We start from the raw sequence: 24,840 nt of genomic DNA on the forward strand, positions 1-24,840 counted from the left end.
CCCCCACCCCACCCCACCCAACTCGCCCCGCAGTCACTCGTTCTCTGCAGAGCTTTGCAGGGTGAGAGCGCTCCATGCAGTCGGTGTAGGCAGCCCTGCTGTCTCTTAAGTCTTTTTTGTTTTGTTTTGTTTTTTGTTTTTTAAACAGAGGCATCATCTCCATATGTAGAAAACAAGCGTTGACTTTGACCGCTTGAGTAGTTAATTTCACTATCGCTTAAACATGATATCGCTAAGTTCCCTAATGTACTCTGAGTATGTGTGTGTGTGTGTGTGTGTGTGTGTGTGTGTGCGTGGTGTGTGTGCGTGTGTGCGCCACGCTTTGGTTACTCGGGAAAAAAAAGACGAGATCTAACCTCATTGTTATTGGTCATGACAATACACGCCGTGAGCAAGGTCTGTGGAGGTACTTTGGTCTGTGCTCGTATTGGGGTTTTTTTTTTTCTTCAGTTTTGGGGGGAGTGTGCGTGTGCATGTGCGTGTGTGTGGTGGGGGGGTATATATATGTATAGATATGTAGCTGGATACAGTGGATATCGTTTCGACGCCGACGGGCGGTGGTTCTTTCCCTTTTTCGATCGCCGCGTTTGTCGCCCCACGCGCTTTCTGCCGCCCCGCCTCGCCCAGCTTTCAAAAGTCCAGGTCAACCTCTCCTGGTGGGGTCAACTGTATGATCACAGGAGGTAGGTAGTGTGTCAGGGTGGAGCGGCGGAGTGTAGTGGTGGCACCAGACGTGTGAGAATATGACACCAAATAATACCAATAGGTTAACGTCAATGCCCTAGTCAGAAAACTCACACACACACACACACACACACACACACACACATACACATACACATATATATATATACACACACACACACACACACACACAGAGTGGTTTTTTAGAACGCAGAGAGGCGCAATGCAGTGGCAGCAACAGTCCAAAGGATGGCAACGTTTCACACAGATCGACACATGTCACTGGACGTCAGGAGGCAGGTCATGTTTTTTTCTTCTTCTCTGAGCTGCACGGTTTCAAGGAAGTTGTGTGAGAAGCACAGTTTGCAGTGTACCACAGCAACTTAAATAAAATAAAAAAAAAACAAAACAACTTGCAATATAACTTTTTAGCCAGGATGTCAATTGGGTCTTGATTTGTTCAAGAAATGCTGTTGTAGTGTCCGATCCATCATAACTTCCTATGATAAATTATATTCTCTATCTTGTTTCAAATGCACGCGTTGTAGATCTCAACGGAAACGACCAACTCCTGTCACCGTAGCTCTCTCCCTCACAGGGGGCAGGTAAAAAAAACGCCATGACGAGAGACAAATTGGTGAAGTTTGACAAAAAAGAATGGAACCGTGAGAGCAAAGATAAAAGCCTATTCTTGGACATTAGTTGTTAAAAAGTTTCTGTTATTTGGCAAACACATCTTTTTTTTCTTTTTTCTTTTTGGACCTCTTTAAATACTATGTACATTCACATTAAGTTACCGATGTTGCTTTAAATATATTTATATGTATCTATATTATATGAACACCCTATGGGCACGTTGCTGAGGTTCCGTTCAGTAGCTGAATTCTCTTCATATTGCACCTCCGTCCTCTCTCACTGTCTTACAATGCGAGCAATACAAAATATTTCTACAAGAGGAGTTTCGTCTCTCACCGATATAGGTACAACAGATTAAAATGATAAGTACAAGGCGGGGGCTTTCTCTTGTAAAAAAAAACCAAAAAAACCAAAAAGAAAGAAAATCCATCTTTCTGATATACACAGAAGAATAGCATGGGTGGACGGCGGCGATGAGAGACGAGACGAGTGTTCGAGGGCGTTGGGCGGGGGGGGGCAGGTAAAAAGAGGAATAATATCTACAAGCAGGTCAGACCCCCCTTCCTGTGTCGCAGCGCCGAAGTCTCTAGTCCAAAGCCAGCTGGGGTCAGGGTGAGATGGGTGGGGGAGGTAGAAAGATAAGAGGAGTGCTGAGTCCCGCGACACTCACCGCTCAGTTTTTGACATGCTTTGGGGAGAAAAAAAAAGTTCTGAGTTTTCGAGTTTGTCTTTCTCCATTTTGCCCCCCCACCCCCAAAAAAAAACAATCAAAATAAATGTAAAGAAAAAAAATACACATCACACTGCGGCAGGGATTCTATCCACCCTTGGGCTGGATTCACAGCAAACGTCTGGCTCGGCCATCTTGGACACCGAGGGACCGTTTGCCTTGCTACGTCCGTCGGCCCCTGGGTGCCCCCCCCCCAGGGTCAGTGGCCCCCTCCCTCTCGCGCTCTCTCTCTCCCTGGCTCGGCTGCTGAGGAGGTGATGTTGTTTTGCGTTTGGTTATTAGATGAGTGCTTCTCTCAATTATTCACTTTGGCAGTGTAATACAATGGTTTGGATCGTGTTTATTCTTCTTCTTCTTATTTATTATTATTATTATTCATTTAAAAAAATTAAATCTTTGAATTCATTTGGGTTCGCCGTGGTGCGGAGAGGTGAGTCCGGTGTAACATTTCTTGGCTCGCTAGCAAGGTAGTCGACAGCTTAAAAGTTATTTATTTATCTGAATTATTCTTTTTTTACCCCATTAAGAATATTTGGACTGCTCTTTATTTCCCCCTTAAAGCCAAAAAAAGAAAGGTCCGTTCAGTATTTGAGCGGTGCTTTTAATACAACCGCAGAAAGAAAATTGGCATCTAAAAAAGTCCCTCGCCTGCTTCCACGACAACACCATTGCTAAGAAGTGGCCGCCGTGTGAGGTTTTAAGCTGCTAGTGCACATGTTGTGGGCGTGGGGAGGGGGGTCGAGGGAAGGGAGGGGGCTTCATTCTCTCACCGGCGCTGAATTAAAGGGATGTTCTCTCTCTCTCTCTCTCCCTCTCTCTCTCTCTCTCTCTCTCTCTCTCTCTCTCTCTCTCTCTCTCTCTCTCTCTCTCAAGTGCTCATCAATCTCCTCTCTGAAATGTTCCCCTTTTAGTTTCCCGAAAGTGCCTCAGGTGGGCGGAGTTTCCGGAGCTTATCTCTACTGTGGGTGTGGTTTTTTCCCCACACATCGAAAACCTCACACATTTTATCGGCGGGTCGGGTATTTGGGAACTTCGATGTTGCTTCCGTCAGCACGGTGAATCAGGCGACAGCTCCGAACTTTGATCGAAGTTCCTCTGTTTGGTTTTGGATAGACTGTTGGGGTTGGGAGGCGGCGGGTCGGTGGCAGTTTTGGGGGGTTAGTTATCGTGGGGGGTGGGGGGGGGGGGTCAAGCGTTGGTGCTCAGCGAGAGGCAGCATCCATCAGTGTGGGCGTGGCCGGGGTGGTGGAGCGTGAGGCACTACTGGAACTGCTCTCCTTGGGACTGGCGGAGACACTCCCACTGCCTCTGGCGGTGCCGCCACTCTGGCCCACCAGGGACAGCGGGCCCGGTGGGTGGGTGCTCTCAGAGTGGGTGGGTGGGGCGCCGGAGGAAGAGGATGGGGTGCCCAGGGGGATGCCGCCACCACCGGGCAGGCCCTGCCCGCAGACATGGTGGTGCTTCTCCCAGTCCTTGTGCTGGCAGAAGGAGCCGCAGTAGCGGGCAGTGTTGCAGCCGCTGCACGTCTCGCTGGCCTTCCGCCCGCAGTTCCAGCAGCTCTGGAGAGACAGTGGGGAGGAGAGGGGAGGGCGGTTGATAAAGACACGTGTCGTTGACAGGAAAACAGGCTTGTCCATCTCTCACGGTATCAAAGGGCTTCAAAGGGACACCAATGACCAGAACTGCCTTGCTGAACCACTAGGACGCTCATCGCTTCACTACTACTGAACTCTCATGGTAAGTTCTACTTTTCAATTTGTTGTCTGTTCATTGTTGTTGTTTTTTTATGTATGTTGCACTCTGTATGTTGTTAACAGAGTGCGTACAGCTATTATAAACGTATCTTGTACTCCGATTACGGGGCTCCTCAAACCCTCTGAGATCGAGACTCACCCCATAAATGAACTTGGCTTGACAAGCTGAAACCTAAGTTAGTATGATGTCATTCTCACGTTTTTACTGTTTGTCATACACTCACATATGGACTGAATTATGGATTGGATAGTCTTTATTTTCCCCGAGGGGCAATTTGGTTTGCAAATAGTAGTTAACACAACCAATACACATGGTAAAATAGACAAACAAAAGCACAAATACTCATAACATACAGTATATGTCATCTTCATAAAGTTGCAATGAGCTATAAAAGCACTAGGAGTCCATCAGTCCTTTGTTAAGGTGTGTGTGCGATAGCATCTCGGCCTACAGCTTGTTTTAAAACCCCACAGCCAAGGGAATAAATGATCTCAGACATCTGTTGAATTTGGCCCTCCTTGGGAAAGCGTACCTCCTCACTGATGGCAGGAGTCTAAACTCTGCATGAAGAGGGTGTTGAGGGACCGCCAGAATGGCCTTTGACCTCTGAGGGGCTCTAACTTGATAAACATGGCGGGATCATTGAAGTTTGTGCCAATGGTCTTTTGGCAAAGTTTGACAATTTTTCCCAGCCTATTTTTATTAACCATACTGAGGTTGCCAAACCAACAAATCATTGCAAAGGTTAAAATTGACTCAATAAAAGATGAATAAAAGAAACAAATGTTAGATGTTAAAGGACACTGGTGTGTGTAACCAGCAGGTGGTGGTAAACCGCTCTGTAATGACCTCAGCCTGACCCAATAAGCACCAAGCACACCCCAAGTGTGCCGCAAATTGTTTTCAAATTCCACTTCAAAAAAAAAATCGAAAATAATGGAGATTTTCTCTTGTTTTGCAAGATAAAAGGCTTTAACAGAGCTGTAAAAATTCATGAGATTCATCCATTCCAGTCAGAATACCAGCTGTGTCTTACCTGCTCTGGACAAGTTTCACACTGAAAGTCCGGGCGGATTAGTACTGTAGTGATGAAAGGTTTGATTCCTTTTTTGAGATTCGGTTCTTGGCGAGTCACTCAGTAAAAAGAGTCGTTCGGTATTCTGACTCTTTGCTCATTTGATTCAGTCGGCGTATTGGAGTCCTTTTATGCAGTTGCTGTAATGCACGATATAACTGTATAATTATCAACAAAATGTCATTATCAGAACCTACTGATGATGACTCAGGCCACGCAGGAGGTCATCATCTCGCAGGCTTTGCTGACTGCGAATGCGAGTTACTTGGCAGTGACATTAATCAAATCGCTGACACACATGACAACGGTTTTGAAGAAATGGGTAGAATTGAGTGAATTTTGAAGGCCATCTTTAGAAAAATCTGTCCCGAATTCCTTCAAGATACAGCGTTGTTATTGCTGTCACGGCAGCAGTCGATTCTTAAAGCAACTAAATTTACAGTCAACGTGAGTGTGCAGGCGGGCAGTCTGTGGTGCTCACTTCGCTCGAGTCCTCCTGCTGGTTAATGACGGTCAGCGCGTCCTCGGAGGCCTGCCTCTTGGCCTCGGCCAGCGCCCGCTCCATCTTGGACCGCTCGGCCGAGATCATCTCGTGGGCTTTGCGCTCGGCGTCCGACACGGCTTTCTGCAGCTCCGACATCGCCTGTCGCTTCACCTCATTTACCGCCTCCTCTGCGGAGAGAGCGAGCAAGAGAGAGAGAGAGATAGAGAGAGAGAGAGAGAGAGAGAGAGAGAGAGAGAGAGAGAGAGAGAGAGGGAGGCGTTAGGCCCTGTGCCCGTTCCAGTCCCCACCTCTGCCCCTCCGTCCGTCTGTTCTGTCATTCTTTATTGAGAACCTCTAAACTCCCCTCCTCCGCTCTCCCCGGTGAACAGATGTACATCATCCAAGATTGAAAACCTTCTGTCTGAATGAGAAAACACAGCGACTTCAAAAAAATGTATTCAAATGCGTTGACCACTGACAACAGCAGATGTCGCTAAATGTCCTGTTTTTTGTGGGGGGGGCCTTGTTTTCCTCGCCACCAACTTCGCGGTTAAAACAATTATAGCTCTTAACTTCAACGAAGCCCTAAAATTGCCCGACCGCAATCGTTAATCGGTCATTCGGGGGCTGTGACATACTGTAAAACTCTGTAGAGAGCACTTTGGGGAAAGAGAGGGGTCGTTGTCGCATTTATAGTCTGGATTTAAACCCTTTACAGTCAAACGAACATCGTCAATTAATTACTAAAAAGAAAGAATAAATGGTGACGGGGCTGTCATGGGAGCTTTTTTTTGTTTGTTTGTTTTGTTTTTGACAAACATCAAGGACACAACCTAATCCGTAAGATTAATTTCTCCTCCTCACTCTCTACCTCACTCCCGCGAACGAACGCAACACACACACACACACGCACTCGCACTCGCACACACACACACACACACACACACACACACACACACACACACACACACACACACACACACACACACACACACACACACACACACACAGTCAGTAACAGATGGCCGTTCGTTGGAGAGAGAAGGGAAGGTGCAGAGACTTAAACGCACGCTTCGCTTCGACAAGCAATTTTGTACTCACTTCTGTACGTAAACAAAAATAACTTATTAATAAATCATGAATAAGAAAGAGTCGGATTTTCTTTACTGATTAAACCGAGACGTTCGGATGGTGTGTGTGTGTGTGTGTGTGTGCGTGTGCGTGTGTGTGTGTGAATGTGTGTGTGTGCATGCATGTTTGTGATCTGCCTGACTACCAACGCTGACAAACTGCTTAAAGTAGTTGGTATTCCATAAAGGCCGTACCCCTCCTCACTCACTCCTTCACACACACACACACACACACACACACACACACAAACACCTCAGTGCTTCTCTTGATTCCGTCTTCACCTTCACCCTCCATTTCATTTTTCCTCTTATTGCTACCCCCCCATCCTCTCTTTTTCCCTCGCCACCCCACCCTAACTATCTGCACCATCCTTTTGCTTCTTACTTATCAGGCTGAGCGCATGCACCATGCGCGATTAGTTTGCAAATTTTATTAATTCTTATCATGCATAGACTGCATAGCAGATGGTGCGGCAATTAGCGCTTAATGGAAAACATAGGGGCAGCCATATTAATGTTTTAATTCCCCCAGGATTTGGCAAGTCCCTGGGACACGATTTATTTTTTATTTTTGTGTGGTCGTCTGCCACTTTTTCACGCTTAGTATCTTGTGTTTTTCTTTTTTTTGAAGATATATATTTTTTCATTAAGCGCTGCGGTCTCCCACCTGTGAACCAGGGCAAAAAGTATATGCACTTCTGGTTTTTAATTAAATGAGAAAGGTGCTGCCTCTCTACCGGGGCAGACCGCCTTTCCAGTTGGGTGGGAGATGGAGATAACACGCACATACTAAAACATACACAACACACACACACACACACACACACACACACACACACACACACACACACACACACACACACACACACACACACACACACACACACACACACACACACACACACACACACACACAAGGTTGGGAGTAGGGTACATTACTCACCCTGCTTGTTTTGGAGGTGCTTCAGTGCGGGAGAGAGTGGGACGCTTGTAGTACCTGTATGAAGAACAACTGCAATTAGAACAGTCTTCCCGCCGGTGAAAATGCAGCACAGTTATTTTTCACAGTGTGTGTGCAGACAGCAGCAACATCTCTGAGGTGCAGTATATGATGACTGCAAAACCTAACAGCGCCAGGAGCCCTGAGGTCTGACATGTGGTATCGCCAGCCCCAGCCTGCTCCATCCAAACTATAAAACCCAAAAAACACTATCTAACTCAATCAGACATAATGCCACAGCCCCGGCCTGTCCGCGGTCGATTCAGTTAAATTTAGAGATCGTGATGGAAAACGTATAACTGTGCTGTGCTGCCAGGCGGCTGCATTTTCACTGCAGGTTTAACTGCACTGGCCTTTCATAGAAGTGACAGGTCCGGGGCACCCCAGTAAAAGCGTGTGTATGTGTGTGTGTGTGTGTGTGTGCTTTTGTGTGTGTGTGTGTGTGTGTGTGTGTGTGTGTGTGTGTGTGTGTGTGTGTGTGCTGGGCCATGTTAAGCTCTTACCCGCTTTCCTCCAGATCTCCTCAGGCAGGTATCCCGATGCAGGCCTGTGTAAGAAGTCTCGGTGTATCTCTGTAATACACACACACACACACACACACACACACACACACACACACACACACACACACACACACACACACACACACACACACCTCAGTCTCCATGACACAAACACACACACAGAGACATACATGTGGCCTCTATACACACATAGCTATCTGAAAACCTATTAAATGGCGCGGACATTTGAATTGTTTCAGGTGATTGTTGAGAGGAACAGTAGAGGTAAACACAAACTTCACTCATCAAGGTGGTCTTATCATTGGTAAATCATTATCATTCGAAATGATCATTTAACATTTTAATCAAATTTTAATTGAAGCAGCTAGTAGTTTAACAGTGTAAAAATATGTGGGTGGGTTCAAAGTTATTAAAGCACTCATTTTGTGGTATTATATCAGCATCATATCACCACATTAAGGAAAATGTTCTTCTAACACACAATATGCCACTGCTCAGATCTTTCCACATCATGTACGTATACCAAACAACATGCTATGTACTTTGCTGAGTGCTTTCTAGTTTAACCTGTATGATAGGTGTGTGTGTGTGTGTGTGTGTGTGTGTGTGTGTGTGTGTGTGTGTGTGTGTGTGTGTGTGTGTGTGTGTGTGTGTGTGTGTGTGTGTGTGTGTGTGTGTGTGTGTGTGTAGAATTATGTGTCCATCTATCACTCCCCCTGTCCCACCCCCTGTCTCTCTCTCTCTCTGTCTCTCAGCAGCGGGTGTTTGTACCTATGGTTTGGGACTCGCTGCTGTTAGATGTGTTGGAGTTGGAGTTGGGATGAGGTAGGGGAGGAAGAGGAGGAGGAGGAGAAGAGCGCTGCTGCCCGTTGCTCCCACCTTTTTTCATCTCCTCCACGTCGCTGTAGCGCCGGATCCAGTGGTTCATCTCCTCGCGGTCAGCCTCCTGGCAGCGCCGCAGCACGGTCAGTGAGCGTCGGGTCTTTTCCACCATGTCCATGATGCAGTTCAGCAGCTGTAGGGTGGAACAGGGACAAAGACAAGGACAAGGACATGGTCAGGAAGATATGAGAGAATTTGGTTCCTCTTCTTCACTATCAAATCAAGTCAACCTTCGATTGGAGACCATGTGACATTACAGCTTCACTATTCCCATTGAATATACAGTATTTCTGTTTTTATTCACTCAAAACATATCTATATACATGGTATATACTATATATGATAAGGGCTCGCGTGAGATTGGCTGTGAGGCTGAGGATTTTAATAATGGTAACAGCTGGGCGACTCGGTAAATAAAACACCAAATCGTTTCATTCCATCCTTCTGCTCCACACCCTTTCCTTTTTCAAACCCTGACCGTCTTGCGCTCTCTCCCTCTCGCTCTCTCTCACTCTCTCTCTCTCACTCTCGCTCTCTCTCACTCTCCCTCTCTCTCTCTCTCTCTCTCTCGCTCCCTTCTAAACATAAAAACACTGTCATTATTTTAAGCTATGCCCTAAGTTTCCAAGCGGGCCCCACTCTGCTAAAAGGTTTTTGTCACAGCTCTACTTTCAGTCCATATCATTCCATCCATTCATCTTTCCTCTCAGTTTCATCCACTCCCCCCCTCTCTCATTCTCTCTCTCTTCTCTCTCTCTCTCTCTCTCTCTCTCTCTCTTCAGAGTTAGCTGTACTTATTGCAGTAAAGTGTTGGTAATTTGGCAGGCTTCCAGGCCTCCATGACTGCAGCCCTTGTCTCAGCTGCTCTCCCCAGCTGGAGCTGCTCTCTGCTGGGCCCTGGCTTCCATATGGGGCTCCCCGCACTCTTCGTGCATGTCTGTGTGTGTACGTTTGTGTGTTTGCCTGTTTGATGGTGTTGCCTGTGTGCTTGTCAGTGTATGTCCTAGCCTTGATGAAGACCAGGCTTATGTGTGGAGAAAGCTAAGGACGTTTCTGCTCTAAGTTCACTAAACGGACACACACTGGCCGTTTGTCAGCATCTGTGCTCGTCTCCACTTGTGTTCTTGTGAAAAGGCTCGCTGTCGTCCTTTACGGACCACGTTCTGTTCCAAAAAAATGTATGTCAAAGCCAGAAACACCTAAAACGCCAGGACATTTGCCTGCCTCGCCCCAAAATATGGAGGATCCATCGGTTGGTGCCTTGGCTAACTGCACTGACCCACACATTAGAGAATTCCTTTCGACAATACAACTATTAAGGAGAACACACTTCTTGAGAAGATGAGACCTTTTCTTAGAGTGCTCGTAAATACCAATGACTGGTATGAAAGGTCTGCCATCCATCACGCCCTAATTTAGCTTTGTGTGAGAATTATCCATCCATTATCCATCTGTCATCAGTTCATGCACATCATCTCTATAGGACTCTTCCCCCAATGAACCTCTCCACAGACATCTTAAATCCAGGAGGGGTTTCATTCCCATGAAAAAAAGCATTACAATAACAGTAGTTCAATAATTGAAATATCAAAGGTACCTAAGCCAAGGTGCAAAGGCAGAGCAGCTTTCCAACCATTCAAGAACGCCAGAACTTTCCACTGTCTCCAGTAGATTAGACTGTATGTGTGCACGGACAAAGATAATAAACCCGGGTACCCCGTCGGTGCGTACATTATCGAGGTGCTTCCACTCCTCGGCCCACTCGCGATCTGTGAGGCGGTGGTCAATCACTTCTTCCTGTCGCGCTCCGTGCACCGCTGCAAACACACAAACACAAAGGGAACCATGAACACAAGAAACAAACAAATATGAAACACCTCCAAAGCCAAAGTGCTCCTCACCTGGTAAACCCAGGAATTGACTTAAACAATCACTCTGCCATGCTAAATGCCAAATTGTTTATCCCCTATGCCATAACCCTATTAACTGACTAAAAGTAGGGCATCCCTCCAACCTGGCTGCCGATGCCGTTCCCTGGCATCGCGGTGTTCGCTGTGGCGGTAGCTGTCTCGGTAGTGGTGGGCCAGGGCCATGTCTTCCAAGCGATAGTGCTGGGGCGCTGCTGGCGGGTTGGGCGGGTGGGGCAGGCCGTTAGGCGGGTGTGTGGGCAGGCCGTTGGGGGGCGGGTGGACGGGCATGCCCGTGCTGGGGCTGAAGCGCTGGCTGGGGCTGATGGTGCAGGGCCTCTTGGCTAGGTGCTCCTGGTGCAGGCCGTCTCTGTCAGAGCTGTCTTTGGTCCTGAGGGGATCAGGGAGTCAAGAGAGGTCAGGTAGAAGTACGGCTCTTCTTCTTCGTCTTTCAATTGGCCAAACTGATTTCTGAATAAACAGTCATTATTTGTGTATTCATTTGAGTCATATAATCGGTACTGCAGTGTATTTTGTTATGGCTTGGCTATATTTTATACATCCGTTTCCAGAACTTATTGTTTCCAACCCCTCTCCCTGTTTGTTTGTGTTCTAAAGATAAATTTTATCTAACTCTGTGATTCTGCTGATGCTACTTGTTGACTGTGAATTGGTTCCGACGCCGACAAACCCCTTACAAGTGGCTTTGGACAAAAGTGTCTGTCAACATCTAGCTGGTTGTCAAGGTGAACGCCCCCTCCAGACCACGTGCTATAGTGTATTACGGTGTTATATGTGCTACATGCTTTCCTCTGTATGAAACCTCACTAATTTAAAAACGATTCTTGAAGGCAGCTTGTCTGCATTTGTACGTTCTGTGTTTAGTTCAGTCGCTCCCCCCACACACGGATATACACGGCTCTGCTAAGAGATGCCTGCTGTTACGGGGAGACTGAGGCCCTCCATGGCCTCCGCCCACAGCTGTACACCACATGTAGCAGACTTACCGCAGTCCTCCTCTGCATCCTCCATCTCACGCTATTAATCCGGATATCGCTCTGCCCTCTCTCTCTCACTCTCTCTCTCTCTCTCTTTCCCCCTCTCTCTCTGTCTCTCTGTCTGTATATATATATATATATATATATATATGTGTGTATATATATATATATATATATATATATATATATATATATATATATATATATATATATATATATATATATACACACACATACACTCACTGAGCACTTTATTAGGAATACCTGGACACCAACTTATTCATGAAATTATCTAATCGGCCAATCGTGTGGCAGCCTCAGTTAATGATAATAATCAACCATAGGCAAATAGTTGGTAGAGTCAGAATTTGGCACCACAAGCATGAATCCATGGACCAAACCTGCCTTGTGTCAACGGTCCAGGCCGGTGGCGGTGGTGTAATGGTGTGGGGGATTTTTTCCTGGCACACTTTGAGCCCGTTTATACCGATCAATCGTCACTTGATTGCCATAGCCTATTTGAGTGTTGTCGCTTACCATGTGCATCCCTTTCATGGCCACAATTTCCCATCTTCTAATGGCTACTTCCAGCAGGATGATGCACCATGTCACAAAGCAAATCATCTCAAACTGGTTTCTTGAACATGACAATGAGTTTAATGTTCTTGAGTGGCCTTCCCAGTCACCAGATCTGAATCCAATAGAACACTTTGAGATGTGATAGAATGGGAGATTCGAAGCATGAATGTGCAGCTGACAAATCTGCAGGAATTGCGTGATGCAAATATGTCAACATGGACCAGAATGTCAAAGGAATGTCTCCAACATCTTCTGGAATCCATGCCAAGAAGAATTCAGGCTGTTTCGAGAGCAAGGGGAGGCCCTACCTAGTATTAGTAAAGTGTTCGTAATAAAAAAAAAAAAATATATATATATATATATATATATATATATATATATATATATATATATATATATAATTTTATTTAGATGTGTGGCCGAATACTGTGTGTTAAGCACATGTTGAGATTCGTTTGTGTCTCTTTGTCGCTGCATGAGAGAATCGTGTGCGTATTTGTGTGTGTGTGTGTGCATGTGGCATGCCGGACTGTGTGTGTTTTGGAGCCATCTGGACAGTTTAAAAGTGAGTGTTGATATTAATCTGTTTAGCAGGACGGGAATAGGCCGAGCCTTCGGATGGAAATCACTCTTTATCATCCAGGGGATCAAAGCCACATACAGCAGTGCGCGCATTCATGCGCGTGTGTGTGTGTGTGTGAGTGTGTGTGTGGGTGTGGTGTGTATTAGCGGGTGAAGGTGTGGATTATCTGTGCATTTGTGTACGTCTCCGTAATTCTGTGTTTCTGTGTTTTTGTGTATGCGTGACTCGTGGTATTCTACACACGACTGGAACATCTAGACCAAGCATGGGCCACCTAAAGCCTGAGTAGTAGTGTATTTTACGTTGTAGCAAATGGTATTACCTTACCGTCGTGTTTTTACAATACCATTGTTTATTATGTTTGATATTTTAGTTTTGAGAAGAAAAGTACAACAAAGACACCTTCATACACGAGTGTGGGACCCGGGCTGGTGCTGCTAAAGATCTTACTGAAGGCATTTTACTTGTTGAATTGAACCCCTCAATTCAATGCTACAGCACTCTACGCAACCAACCCACACAAACAACTTTTTGTGCAATTGTTAATGTGAACTTGTTAATCCAGTGGCTGCTAATGCTAACTCTACGGAGTGAAACGGAAGAAAACTGCCCCCTGTCTCTGTAAACCAGGGGTTGTATTGGGCTGTGTTGTGTTGCTGTGTTATGCTTGGGATGGGTGGGTGGAGGTGTGCGGATTACACCGCGATTGCAAGCTCCTCTTCAACCTCTCCAACCCCCCCTCATGCGCACACACGCACACATGCGCACACACGCACACACGCACACACACACACACACACACACACACACACACACACACACACACACATACACACACACTCACACACACACACACACACACACACACACACACACACACACACACACACACACACACACACATACAAAAGCACACACACACACAGAGGGGCTCAGCGTATTACACCATCTGGACACATCGCGGACATATGGACAGCTGCTGGGAGCTTACAGGTCAGAGAGCGATAGAGCGCCGGGGGTGGGGATGGGGTTTGCGAGGGAGAGGGAGAGAGAGGTGAGTAGTGAAGACATGCTAGAGCATTGCCAAGATGCATCGGGTTGCATTTCGGGGGGGGGGGGGGGGTCCCAGCACATAGATCGCATGAAATTCTCTCCGGATACAATGCGCAAGCACCTCTTGTAGGTTATCTTCGTCTCTTAATCAAACCTGCCATTCCTTCAGCTGCCTTGAAACACACAAGTACATTCCTTGTGCGGTGTCTCCAAATTGGGGCTGAACGATTAATCAAATTCAAACCGACATTGCAATTTAATGGAATGCAATTTTTCGCATCGGAAAGACTGCGGTTAATAAAAATGTTTTTGTTTTATGTTACACAATCTAACTGGGCAGAAGATGTGCTTGCCACGCCAGAACAGAGTGTTATTTAGTCTCCTTATGGAACGAAACAAGTGTGTAATGGGAAAACTTTTTCTGCGACTCTCTTACCACCCCGCGCCTATAGCGATTGTAGTAACTGAACCTCTGCGCTGCCCCGTGGTGAGACCCGGTGCTCCAGCCCGGGCTGTGATGCATTATGCGGGGCGTGTGCTGCTGGTACAGCCCGGAACACCTGTAGAGTCCAGACGGAGCCTCTTCCACTGGGTCTGTTTGTGTTTTTTACCTTTTTTAAATTTGATGAGCATAAAGCTGTTCCTGAGCACATGGAGCAGCACTCTGTGTATGTGAATACATACACAGAGTGCAACTTTCTGCTGAAACGCTGCACATTTTTTCAATGTTAATTTTCAGATTTGAACAATCACAAGGCTTGAAGTAAAATCAGTGTGTCAATATTCTACTGTGATTGAAGTATTTTCTTTCGACCATTCAATAGTTAAATAAAGATAGGTTATGCATTTCAATGAATGCATCTGTGGCAATTTCTCCTACTACACGACACCCAAGTGAGGTTTTCAGGGCCCTCTGGCACAGAGACACAGAAGACGATGTTGTAGATGGAATTAGTTGGAATTAGCCAGGAGCAGATAGAACATGTCATGACAGGGCTCCTCTCCTGAGTGTGTGTGGGGATGGTGGTTTTACCTGCTGCTTGTTATACCAATCAATGAGCAACAGGTATGCAGCCACCCTGATCCCAATCACCTAGATCCAGGTCAGGTGTGGCTGCTCAACCAGACCATCCCCACACCACATACCCCCGACACCAAGCTGAGGCCAGGGAGGATGCCTGGCCGAAGCCCCCCCCCCCCCCCGCGTTAATTTTAATTTTTTAAACTTTTTTTATCCCCCCTCATTCATCATTTGAGGTGAGACGGTACCTGTCGGGTGTCCTCCGTTTGCCGTGCTCGTTGACCTCCAGCATGAGGTCGGAGGAGTCCAGGGGGGAGCTGGCATTGGCGTCCAGGAGGAGCTGCTCGTGCTGGGCTAGATACTGAGCTGGAGTCTGCTTGGCGAGCCTGGCACAGTGCAACAACTCCCTTTGCAACAGGGGGAGGTTAGCCTACAGTGGGGGGAGGGAGAGGCAAGGTCAGATAGATGATAGATAGATAGATAGATAGATAGATAGATAGATAGATAGATAGATAGATAGATAGATAGATAGATAGATAGATAGATAGATAGAGTTCAAATAAGCCAGTACACCCTATTGACTGAATACCCTACTGCCTAGGGCTCACACATCATATTTATCAAATAATTGGACATTTAAACCAGTATTTTTTTAAAGAAAAGTGCTGAAATTTTGCCAGCCCTGGCATTGAAAATATTTCTTCAATATTTCAACATATTTTAACAGATAAGGCCTCATAATAGCCCAGCGATCAATCACTGTCACACAGCATGCCGCTAACATCCACTAAAGGCAAATTTAGAGCGACCATCTTTGGGTAGCTTGACTTGACTTCCATAATTAGCACTGCATTATACCCTTGCGTTAATAAAACACAAAAACACATCCAAGGCGAGGCCCTCATAGCACATAGACTCGGTAGATAAGGCATCGTCGATCTTGCTGTGAGGGACGGAGAGCGATAGAGTGGTCAAGTGATAGATAACAGGATAACAGAGACAGGATGAGATAAGACACGCCCCTTGACACATTCTTCAGCTGTGTGTCTTTCAAAGGCATGTAAAAATGTGTGTTATTGAGTGTGTGTGCGTGCGTGTGCATGTCTGCGTGCATGTATTTGTGTGTGTGTGTGTGTGTGTGTGTGTGTGTGTGTGTGTGTGTGTGTGTGTGTGTGTCTGAGAGTGTATGTACACGCGTGCCTATGTGTGTGTGGTTGATAAAGACCAGCTATGGCTGCCACATCCCAGATGCGAAAGCTTAACACAGCTGGAGGTCAAACACACACACACACACACACACACACACACACACACACACACACACACACACACACACACACACACACACACACACACACACACACACACACACACACACATTCCTAACACTGACCACCACTGTCCACACTCATCATCGGAAATACTTATAATGTCTACTAATGAGGCAGAGTTACACCCTGATAATGTGTTGCCAGTTTGATGTACGACACACCCCGCCTCAATTGAACTGACCTTCTTGCTCATTATTCACTATTCACTACGCGGGTGAAAGCCAAAATCCTTAAAATGGTATCGGCCGATATTTGGGTCGTTAGCTATGCTTCTAGGACATCGTACAGATTCATATTCATCAGATTTACAACAAATGTGTTGCATTGTGAAATACACTGAGGCCCTGTCCCGGTGTATACAGATATTTTTGAAAACCAAGTATTTTCTTTGCGTTTTGGCCTCCTGTCCATACGAAAAACTGTGTTTAAGGTCATTGGAAACAAAGCTTTTGGAAAATGCCTTCCAGGGTGGAGATTTTTCAAAACTCAGTTTACCATGTATTTGTGTGGACGAGTTAAGCAGAGCTTCTCGAGAACACTGACGGTCACAACCTCAACCTTTGCATTTGAGATGTGTCAGGAACCTACGAGTGACGGCTGACGACCATCGTGTTGTCCGCCGTGTCGCCATTAAAAAGTCTCTCCAACTCTAGCAATCACTTCCATACAGTGTTGTTTTATCAGTATTAAGAAGAAACTCAATATACATGCTCCTAATGTTCTTTCGTGGTGGTCAAGTTTTATGAGATATCATCGCCCCTTACTGGCCTGGAATGCTTATGCGAGAGTTTTAATCGTTATTGCGTTCTTGTATGGACGGAGATTTTTTTATTTTTCTGTGTGTTTCAGAAAAATCTGTATACCTGTGAACAGGGCCTGATAGGATGCGGGAAATCTCACTCGAAATTCCGATGTTGTTGCAAAATGGCAGTCACCCTTAATAGTAATTTATGCAGATGAACCCAAACCAAATACCAGTATCAAATACCAGGCTAAATTAGGGTACTGGATCATAAAATATGCCCAATACAGACGTGCGATACCAAGAGCCAAGTCAAACATGTCCGATGTTAAAGGCAAGTGACTAATGCTTACCATACACTAGAAGACTGACACCCTCTCACATCTAAAGACAATGCGTCATAAGTTACTGTGTTTTTAGTCACAGATTTTAAGGTTCTGCAAAGAGTGGGGATCTTGCAGGGTCACTATTTGCAAGACTACAACTAGAGTCCTTTTGAGATTATCTCCCATCCTGCTCTTGGTGGAAATTTACAAGAAGAAAAACAACAACATTGTTGAACAATGGAGCAGAAACAGAATCAGCTTTTGGCCACAGCTGCCCTTGTGTGTGCAGTGGCTTGTTCTGAAAAAACAGCCAAACCAATAATATTATTTATATTGTTATGTAATAATAATAATAATATTAATAATAATAATAATAATAAATATAGCTAGCTGCAGGCAGCAATACACAGGGTCCAGTATCGACACCAATTACAAATTTTTGAGTTCCCATGGAATGTAGCATCAGTTTGCACTGTCACTCGTCTTTACATCAGAATTATTACTTAAACAAGTTACAATTTTCCGAATTTCCTTTGAACGCAGTCTAAGTCTAAGTCGTGGTACACGCAGAATTACTACTACAAGCCGATACACTTGTTGCGTGTTATTACTTTATCCTAAAATAAGGTGGCTGTCTACTACCTGTAGTCCACAGAATCCTGCCTCATGCTGTCTCTGTGGAAGGAAATCACTCCATGTGGAAGTTCCCAACAACACAGTTCCATTCAAACGGATTAAACTCTGCATGTTCCTCCCTTTGGATGATGATGTCACAAAGCATCCTACTCAACAAACTCATCTCATTTCACCACCTGACCGGAAGTTTTAGAACCTTGGTGTTACGGCGATGCACAAACATTCTGCTACTTCCAGTGAAATTATATCAGTTTTTCAGTAATTCCTGCTCCATATGTAGATCGATATGGATCAAACATGAACCATTGGCTCAAACATGAACCACAAGATGTCTGAGACGTCCCTGTTCTAACGAGCCCTCAACCGTGTCCAGCCTTAGCCCAAAAATGCCAAGGAGAATAATAATAATAAAAATCTGAGCAAATAATAATAATAATAATAATAATAATAATAATAATAAATATAATAAATATAATAATAAAATATGGCTGTTTCATATATTTTTATTTAATTCTTCAAGGTTTTGAGGTTTTAATTAGTACGGAGTGTCATGACTTATGTTTATTTGTGTGTGTGTGTGTGTGTGTGTGTGTCAGTGTGTGTGTGTTTGTGTGTGTGTGTGTGCGTATGTGTGTGTGTGCGTGTGTGTGAGAAAGAGACAGTGAGATAGAGGCTGTGTGTATTTGTGGGTTACTATACTTGTATGAATGCATAGGTATTGTCTTATGTGTGAATGGCTCAGTGGGTGTATTTGTGTTTAATTTAAAGGGTCACGCTCCTGCGCTAATATAGGGGAGGGGTAGAAAATCAGGAAGCAGGATCTACTAATGGCTTTGGCACTCGGGTCAGATCGGGGCTGATGATGGCTGTGTTTTTTTCAAGGAGGGTATTCAGTATCTGGACAATGAGTGTATATACTGTATACACACATAGCATCGTAACTGCAGGCAGCAGACTTTACCTTCAGGAAAGGGATAACAAATGGCCTCAGAGGGAAGTTGGTGGCCTCCTGCAGTTTTGAGTGGAATTCCTCGATAGTGAGCGTGGAGTTCTGTCCAACACGAGACAAGAGAGAACAATAAGTCAGTTACATAGTAATGCCAACACTTGTACAGTAACAAAATGGAGTTGGTTCCAATGCAGCACTCGTAGACATAGACGTAGACATTTCGTCCCACTGCGTTTTTTTCCAGAGCAACCCTCCGCACAGCAATTTCCTTTCTCCCTTCTTGTGTATATAACCTTATCTTATGTCTTTTACTTAATACATTACATTACACTACGTTACATTACGAGGATTTTGTCTAAAGCGACTCGCAATAAAAACATTGGTCATTAGTAGCCGAACCAACTCATCATCAGTCATCAAAGCCTTGTGGTTAAGAACAAGTTGGCAACACTCTCTCTTTCTCCCTCTCTCTCTCTCTCTCTCACTCTCCTTCTAGCACTCACCACTAGGCCCAGCACCAGGCTGCGCACACGCTCGCCGATCTCGGGCGAGATGTCGTTGCCGAACTGCTGCAGCGTGGTGAGGAAGCGCTTGAGCTTGCAGAGCTGCCGCGCACCGCAGGCCGGGGGCAGCTGCTGGTTGGACAGCGAGGCGGTGGAGGACATGGCAGGCCCGTTGCTGAAGCCGTTGGGCGTGGACGGAGCGCCGTTGAGCGACGTCGGTGAGTGGCTGCTGCCGTTGAGCACTGCGGACAGTGAGGGGGTGGGGGCGGAGAGCGTTAGGAGGAAACCTGCTTTGGAGAGGACTTGTGTAAGGTAATTCAATGTTTGTGTTCAGCGTCTGGCAGTAACAGCGTCACATCAGAACCTTTGTAATTATCATGAGAAGACGCAACCTCAAATTTCTGCGTCATGTGTACCTGGCTTGATTTAAAAGGGGGGATCCTGGAGATGGATGAGCAGATTACCAGTTATCTATCCGTGGAGCGTAAAAATAATAAATCCTTCCATATGCACTAGTGTGAAGCAGCATATGTTGAAACGCAGGGGAACACACGCCTGTTCGCTTTTGACGGAGTCTATGACAGTTTGACTGAAGGTTGCATGTGCTTCAGTGTGTGTGTGTGTCTGTGTGTGTGTGTGTGTGTGTGTAGTAAACTCAGCTGTCCCACACATTGGACCATTTGACCCCCCCGCCCCAGTGGCCATATCTCTTCTCATCAAACCTACCCCCCTCTCTCTCACTAGAACACAACTATAAGAGGAACTTGTTAAAGAGGGGCCAAAAATAGGCCTGTGGCCTGTGTTACTTTTATTCCAATAGCAGGTGTGTTGCTAAATGTGGCACTGCACATGTCCACCAGCTGAGAGTAGATTTGCAGCTTTAAGGTTTAGAATAGTTCAAGATAGTTCAAGAGTGTTTTATCACACACACACAGACACACATACACACAGACACACACACACAGACACACAGACACACACACACACACACACACACACACACACACACACACACACACACACACACACACACACACACACACACACACACACACACACACACACACACACACACACACACATAATTTCCCACTTTCAGCTAAACATTTTGGACCTTGCCTGTTTTGATATTTGTTTATGATTCCAGATAATAGCACAAAACACATTTAAAGCCCTTAATTTATCTGATACATGCCCTTGATGCTACATACCGTAGTTCAATCATTTTTGTGTTTCCTTGAGAGTTGGTTGTGATGCACCCGCAAGCATTTCATCTCTGTAGTTATAGAAAATGAGGGCTTTTTTATCTACGTATCAACAGCACAACATAAATGCTGCTCGTGTAGCAACATCGTATGGTGGCCACACAGATTTTATTGTTGTTTATTTTGGAAAAGAAACACCATTTTAGTCTGACTCCATGCTCAAAATCGACATAATTAAAAAAAATTAACATGTGAATGAGATTTAAAAAAAAAAGAATTCAGATGGCACAAAAATGTTTTGAACAGATTTAATTTGTTGGGGTGGACCCTTAACGCAGGCTATGCAACACAGAGGAATTCAAAACCACGATAATCATAGGGAATATTACTCTATACATGCAATACTCCACATACAATCTCCTTGTTCAAAATCACAATTTAAGTAATTCCACTGAAGTTCATTGTATTGAAATACAAAACTAACCAAACCTCTCATCTTCAAATAAACTATAAAGTAAAAAAAAATAATTTGGGTTGTATTTGACTACAAGCAAGCACTTATATCATAATGTCTTAATTTCAACTGTACGACCGACAACATGCAAAGGGGATCAGCGATGATCATCGATTTATCGCCCAACCCCTACCCCAAACACATCCCAAACTATTGATTTGGAAAACAAAAAAGCAACAAAAACAAAAGAGACTGTGGTGAGAAGGTATCGTTTTTAATCCAACTGTGAGGAACCGCACAGCCCTGCCTGTTCGAGTATCTAGTTCCTGCTGAGTTTTTTTTTTTTTCAGCCGTTCAGTTCTAATCTGTGGGTCGGGTGGGGGCCCAAACACATATTGTGTCAGCCATGTGATCCACTCAGGCGGGCAGGCAGGCAATAATTGTTTTCCGATTTTAGAGAGAAAGATGGAGAGAGGGAAAGCTAGTAAAAACGAGGGAAGGGGGCGCCGAGGGGAGCTTTAGGCTGGTGACCGTCCAACGCAACAGGTGAACCAATACAGCCTGCCATTGCTATATAGGGAGGAAAGTAGGTCTACACACTGTAACCAGTCCAATGTCCCCCGTAATGCACACACACACACACACACACACACACACACACACATACACACACAAGCATGCGCACGCCCATGTGTGCACACATAATCACCGGCACAATTGCACACAATGCGCGCAAAGACACTTGTCCGATCAGCAAGGGCATTCTGCATCAACACACACGCGCAAACACAAACACACAGCTGACACACAAGTGACTTCTACACTTGTCCACTGACACACGGAAGAAGCACATACTTGAACCCCCCCCAAACCCCCGGCACAAAACATATAAGGTTCTCCCGACAGCTGAGGCCCGGAGCAGACAGTTGACTAAAACGACATCGCCTATTATACCAGGCATTCCTTGAGGTCCAGGCAGCAAGGAGCGACACCGCTGATCAATGATCACCGTCAACACCGACAGGCGTGAGGCGTCCCGGAGCTGTATATTGTTACCAAAAGAATGAGAGTGACATAAGTGACCTGAGCGAATGAAACTGCGGAGCTAACGGTGAGGAATATGTGCTGAGAAAGCAAGATCTGGCCTGGTTTCAGCATTCTGCATCAAATGCTGCATGTATACCGGATGCAGGCCTGCAGACTTGTATGGAAGTATCACAAAATACAAACACAATGGTAAAGGAAAATATTGTTTGGCTGTTTACCACAGTGCTTCCCAACCTTCTTCCTGCCACGGCACACTTTTGAAATTAAATTAAATAACCTCACAGTACTCATTATCCTGCCAACCACTTAAAATGGTCTACAACAGTAATAGTGGTGACACGAGATTCGCAAACGATTCATTCATAGCGAACAAATCTTCACCTAGATCTTGAAATGACTCAGGAGTCGGGAGTCTATCTGGCAAAAGGGCGGACGAGCAGGTGAATCTTCGACTCAAGTAGAAAATTCCAAGTACAGGACAAAAAAGGTAAAGGCATTTGGCAACATTTGGCGTTATTTCTGAATGTGAATGTGACTACACTTTGCATTCCACCAAAATAAATCATTTTGATCCGATCAAACGGTTCTTCTGAGAATTCCATTCACAACCGACTCTTCTGACTCGTTACGCCGATTGAGTCAAGCAAACACAAGAGCGGGAAAATTTAAGGAAAATTTTCACCAAGTCACTTGAAAAGGGACTACTCTCACAAAAAGAGCCAGCATATTCTACATGGTCAACATCGAGATGTCCTCTATCATATATCAGAAAGACTGTAAAGATCTACTTTGTGTGCATGTTGCTGCGTGTACCATGACATCCTGTGTAAAGCCATCATTGTCGACAGATTGATCATTGGCTTGGTTATCAGGAGCGATGAACAGGTGGCAAATCGCACTCGCCCATCATGGATGAATTGAGGCCGAGCCGAACTCACTCGCTTTACTGGTGGTGGGGGTGAAGGAGGGATTGCGACTGGCTGCCTGGCTGACCGCCGGGGGTGGAGGGGGCATGGTTGGCGGGCTCGACCTGGACGGGGCTTTCACGTCCGCTGGTGAATCTGGCATCGTTCCTACGTTCTGCACTCTGCTACCTGGAGCGAGAGAGAGAGAGAGAATTAAGAGTTGAAAGATTCACATACATACAGTAAATCACTCACACAGGTACAGTACAGACTATTCAACTTGAACATAAAACAGAATACAGTGCTATACCATACTATACCCCCCGCAGACAAAATATTATCCAAAAAAATCATTTGAATTAAAAAAAAATAAACAATTAAATGAGAAAATAAACAGGAAGAACCCCTCTGTGTTTCAGGCTCGCAATGTTTCAATGTGCATTTGTCATTATATGGTCTATGTTTTTTTTGCCCATTGACGTTAAAGTCACGTAAAAGTCATTCTGGCTTCCTCTTGACACTCTGTGTCATTATTACCAATGACATTTTTCACGTCACGTTTCCATCAAAACAAAAAATCTGTCTCTCTCCCCATCTCTGAAAATGAATGTAGCCCAGCTGCCCCTCCATTATTTCATATTATTATATAATTACTTCATATATAACGGAGATCCCCCCCACAGTAATGTCCCCGTGTGGACATGTGGCGCGACGCAGGGCTGACATTTTAACTGTAGACCATTGATTCTCATTGACTCACTATATTCCTCAAACCTTCCGTACAAAAAAATCCCCAAACAAAAGCAGAAAAAAAAAGATTTTTCAAGGTAAATAAATTTGTGCGGCAGAATACGTGCATTGCATCTCGGCGGCAGGAGGAGAACGCCTTGTATTTGAGTTGAGGGGCATACAGTACACACCTGCTCAGCCCTTCAGCTGCTACTGACTGGACCCCCCCTCGCCACCACCCCCCCGCCCCCCTCTCTCTCTCCCTCTCTCTCTTTCCAACTCACTCCGGCTTTCGATTTAATTCAATAGAGCCGAAACTGTGTGCCTACCAACTCTGGGGTGTACTGTACATCATGGGGAATATCGGAAAAAGCAATGGGGGGGGGGGGCGCAGTACATCTAGAACACTCTTGGAAGTTATTGTTTCTCTCTCTCTCTCTCTCTCTCTCTCTCTCTCTCTCTTCCTACCAGCAGTGGTTCATCACGCACTAATATGCTAATATTTCGCAGCTCACATGGCATTGAGACTTCGCTGGTCAGGTCACATCTCCTGGTCATCATGAGAAAAATCTGCTCTTGCAACGTCTATTTCATCACAATATGAACACGAGGAACGATAAGACACAATAATCAAGGTGGCATCCCCGCAGCTCAGGCTAACACTGCTCCAACTGCAACTGCAACCCAAACACCCTCTCGCCCACCCACCCACCCTGACCCACTCCCCTCAGGTCCAGACAGCCTGTGACACTTTGACAGTCAGTGACAAGTGCAGCTGGATCTGGTGCTGTCCATCAACTCAACCCCCCCCCCCCCACACACACACACACACACACCACCCACCGCCTCTTGCAGAGTTACCGGAGGCTCAACTGTGCTGCCAGATCCAAACAAGGTAAGGTAGAGGGACAGGCTGGTCGGGACTGGGTCAGGAATGGGATATACAGTAGCGAGTGTATGTGTGTGTGTGTG

The 24,840-nt window shown here is 45.5% G+C and overlaps 1 protein-coding gene across 1 annotated transcript; it reads right to left on the minus strand.

Annotated features, from left to right (window-relative positions):
* Positions 1 to 3,145: 3,145 nt before the first annotated feature.
* cbfa2t3 (CBFA2/RUNX1 partner transcriptional co-repressor 3) lies at positions 3,146 to 24,501 on the minus strand. The gene is made up of 11 exons (XM_079996996.1): positions 24,384 to 24,501; positions 23,182 to 23,328; positions 19,529 to 19,770; positions 19,038 to 19,127; positions 15,290 to 15,471; positions 10,915 to 11,198; positions 10,632 to 10,717; positions 8,790 to 9,033; positions 7,998 to 8,066; positions 5,362 to 5,552; positions 3,146 to 3,609 (listed from the first exon to the last, which is right to left on the minus strand). The coding sequence occupies exons 1-11, from the start codon at positions 24,427 to 24,429 to the stop codon at positions 3,253 to 3,255; spliced, it is 1,938 nt and encodes a 645-aa protein (XP_079853122.1). The 5' UTR covers positions 24,430 to 24,501; the 3' UTR covers positions 3,146 to 3,252.
* Positions 24,502 to 24,840: the final 339 nt, after the last annotated feature.

The sequence above is a fragment of the Zeus faber genome (genome assembly GCF_960531495.2).
Source record: "Zeus faber genome assembly, chromosome: 3".
NCBI classification, from domain to species: Eukaryota; Metazoa; Chordata; class Actinopteri; order Zeiformes; family Zeidae; genus Zeus; species Zeus faber.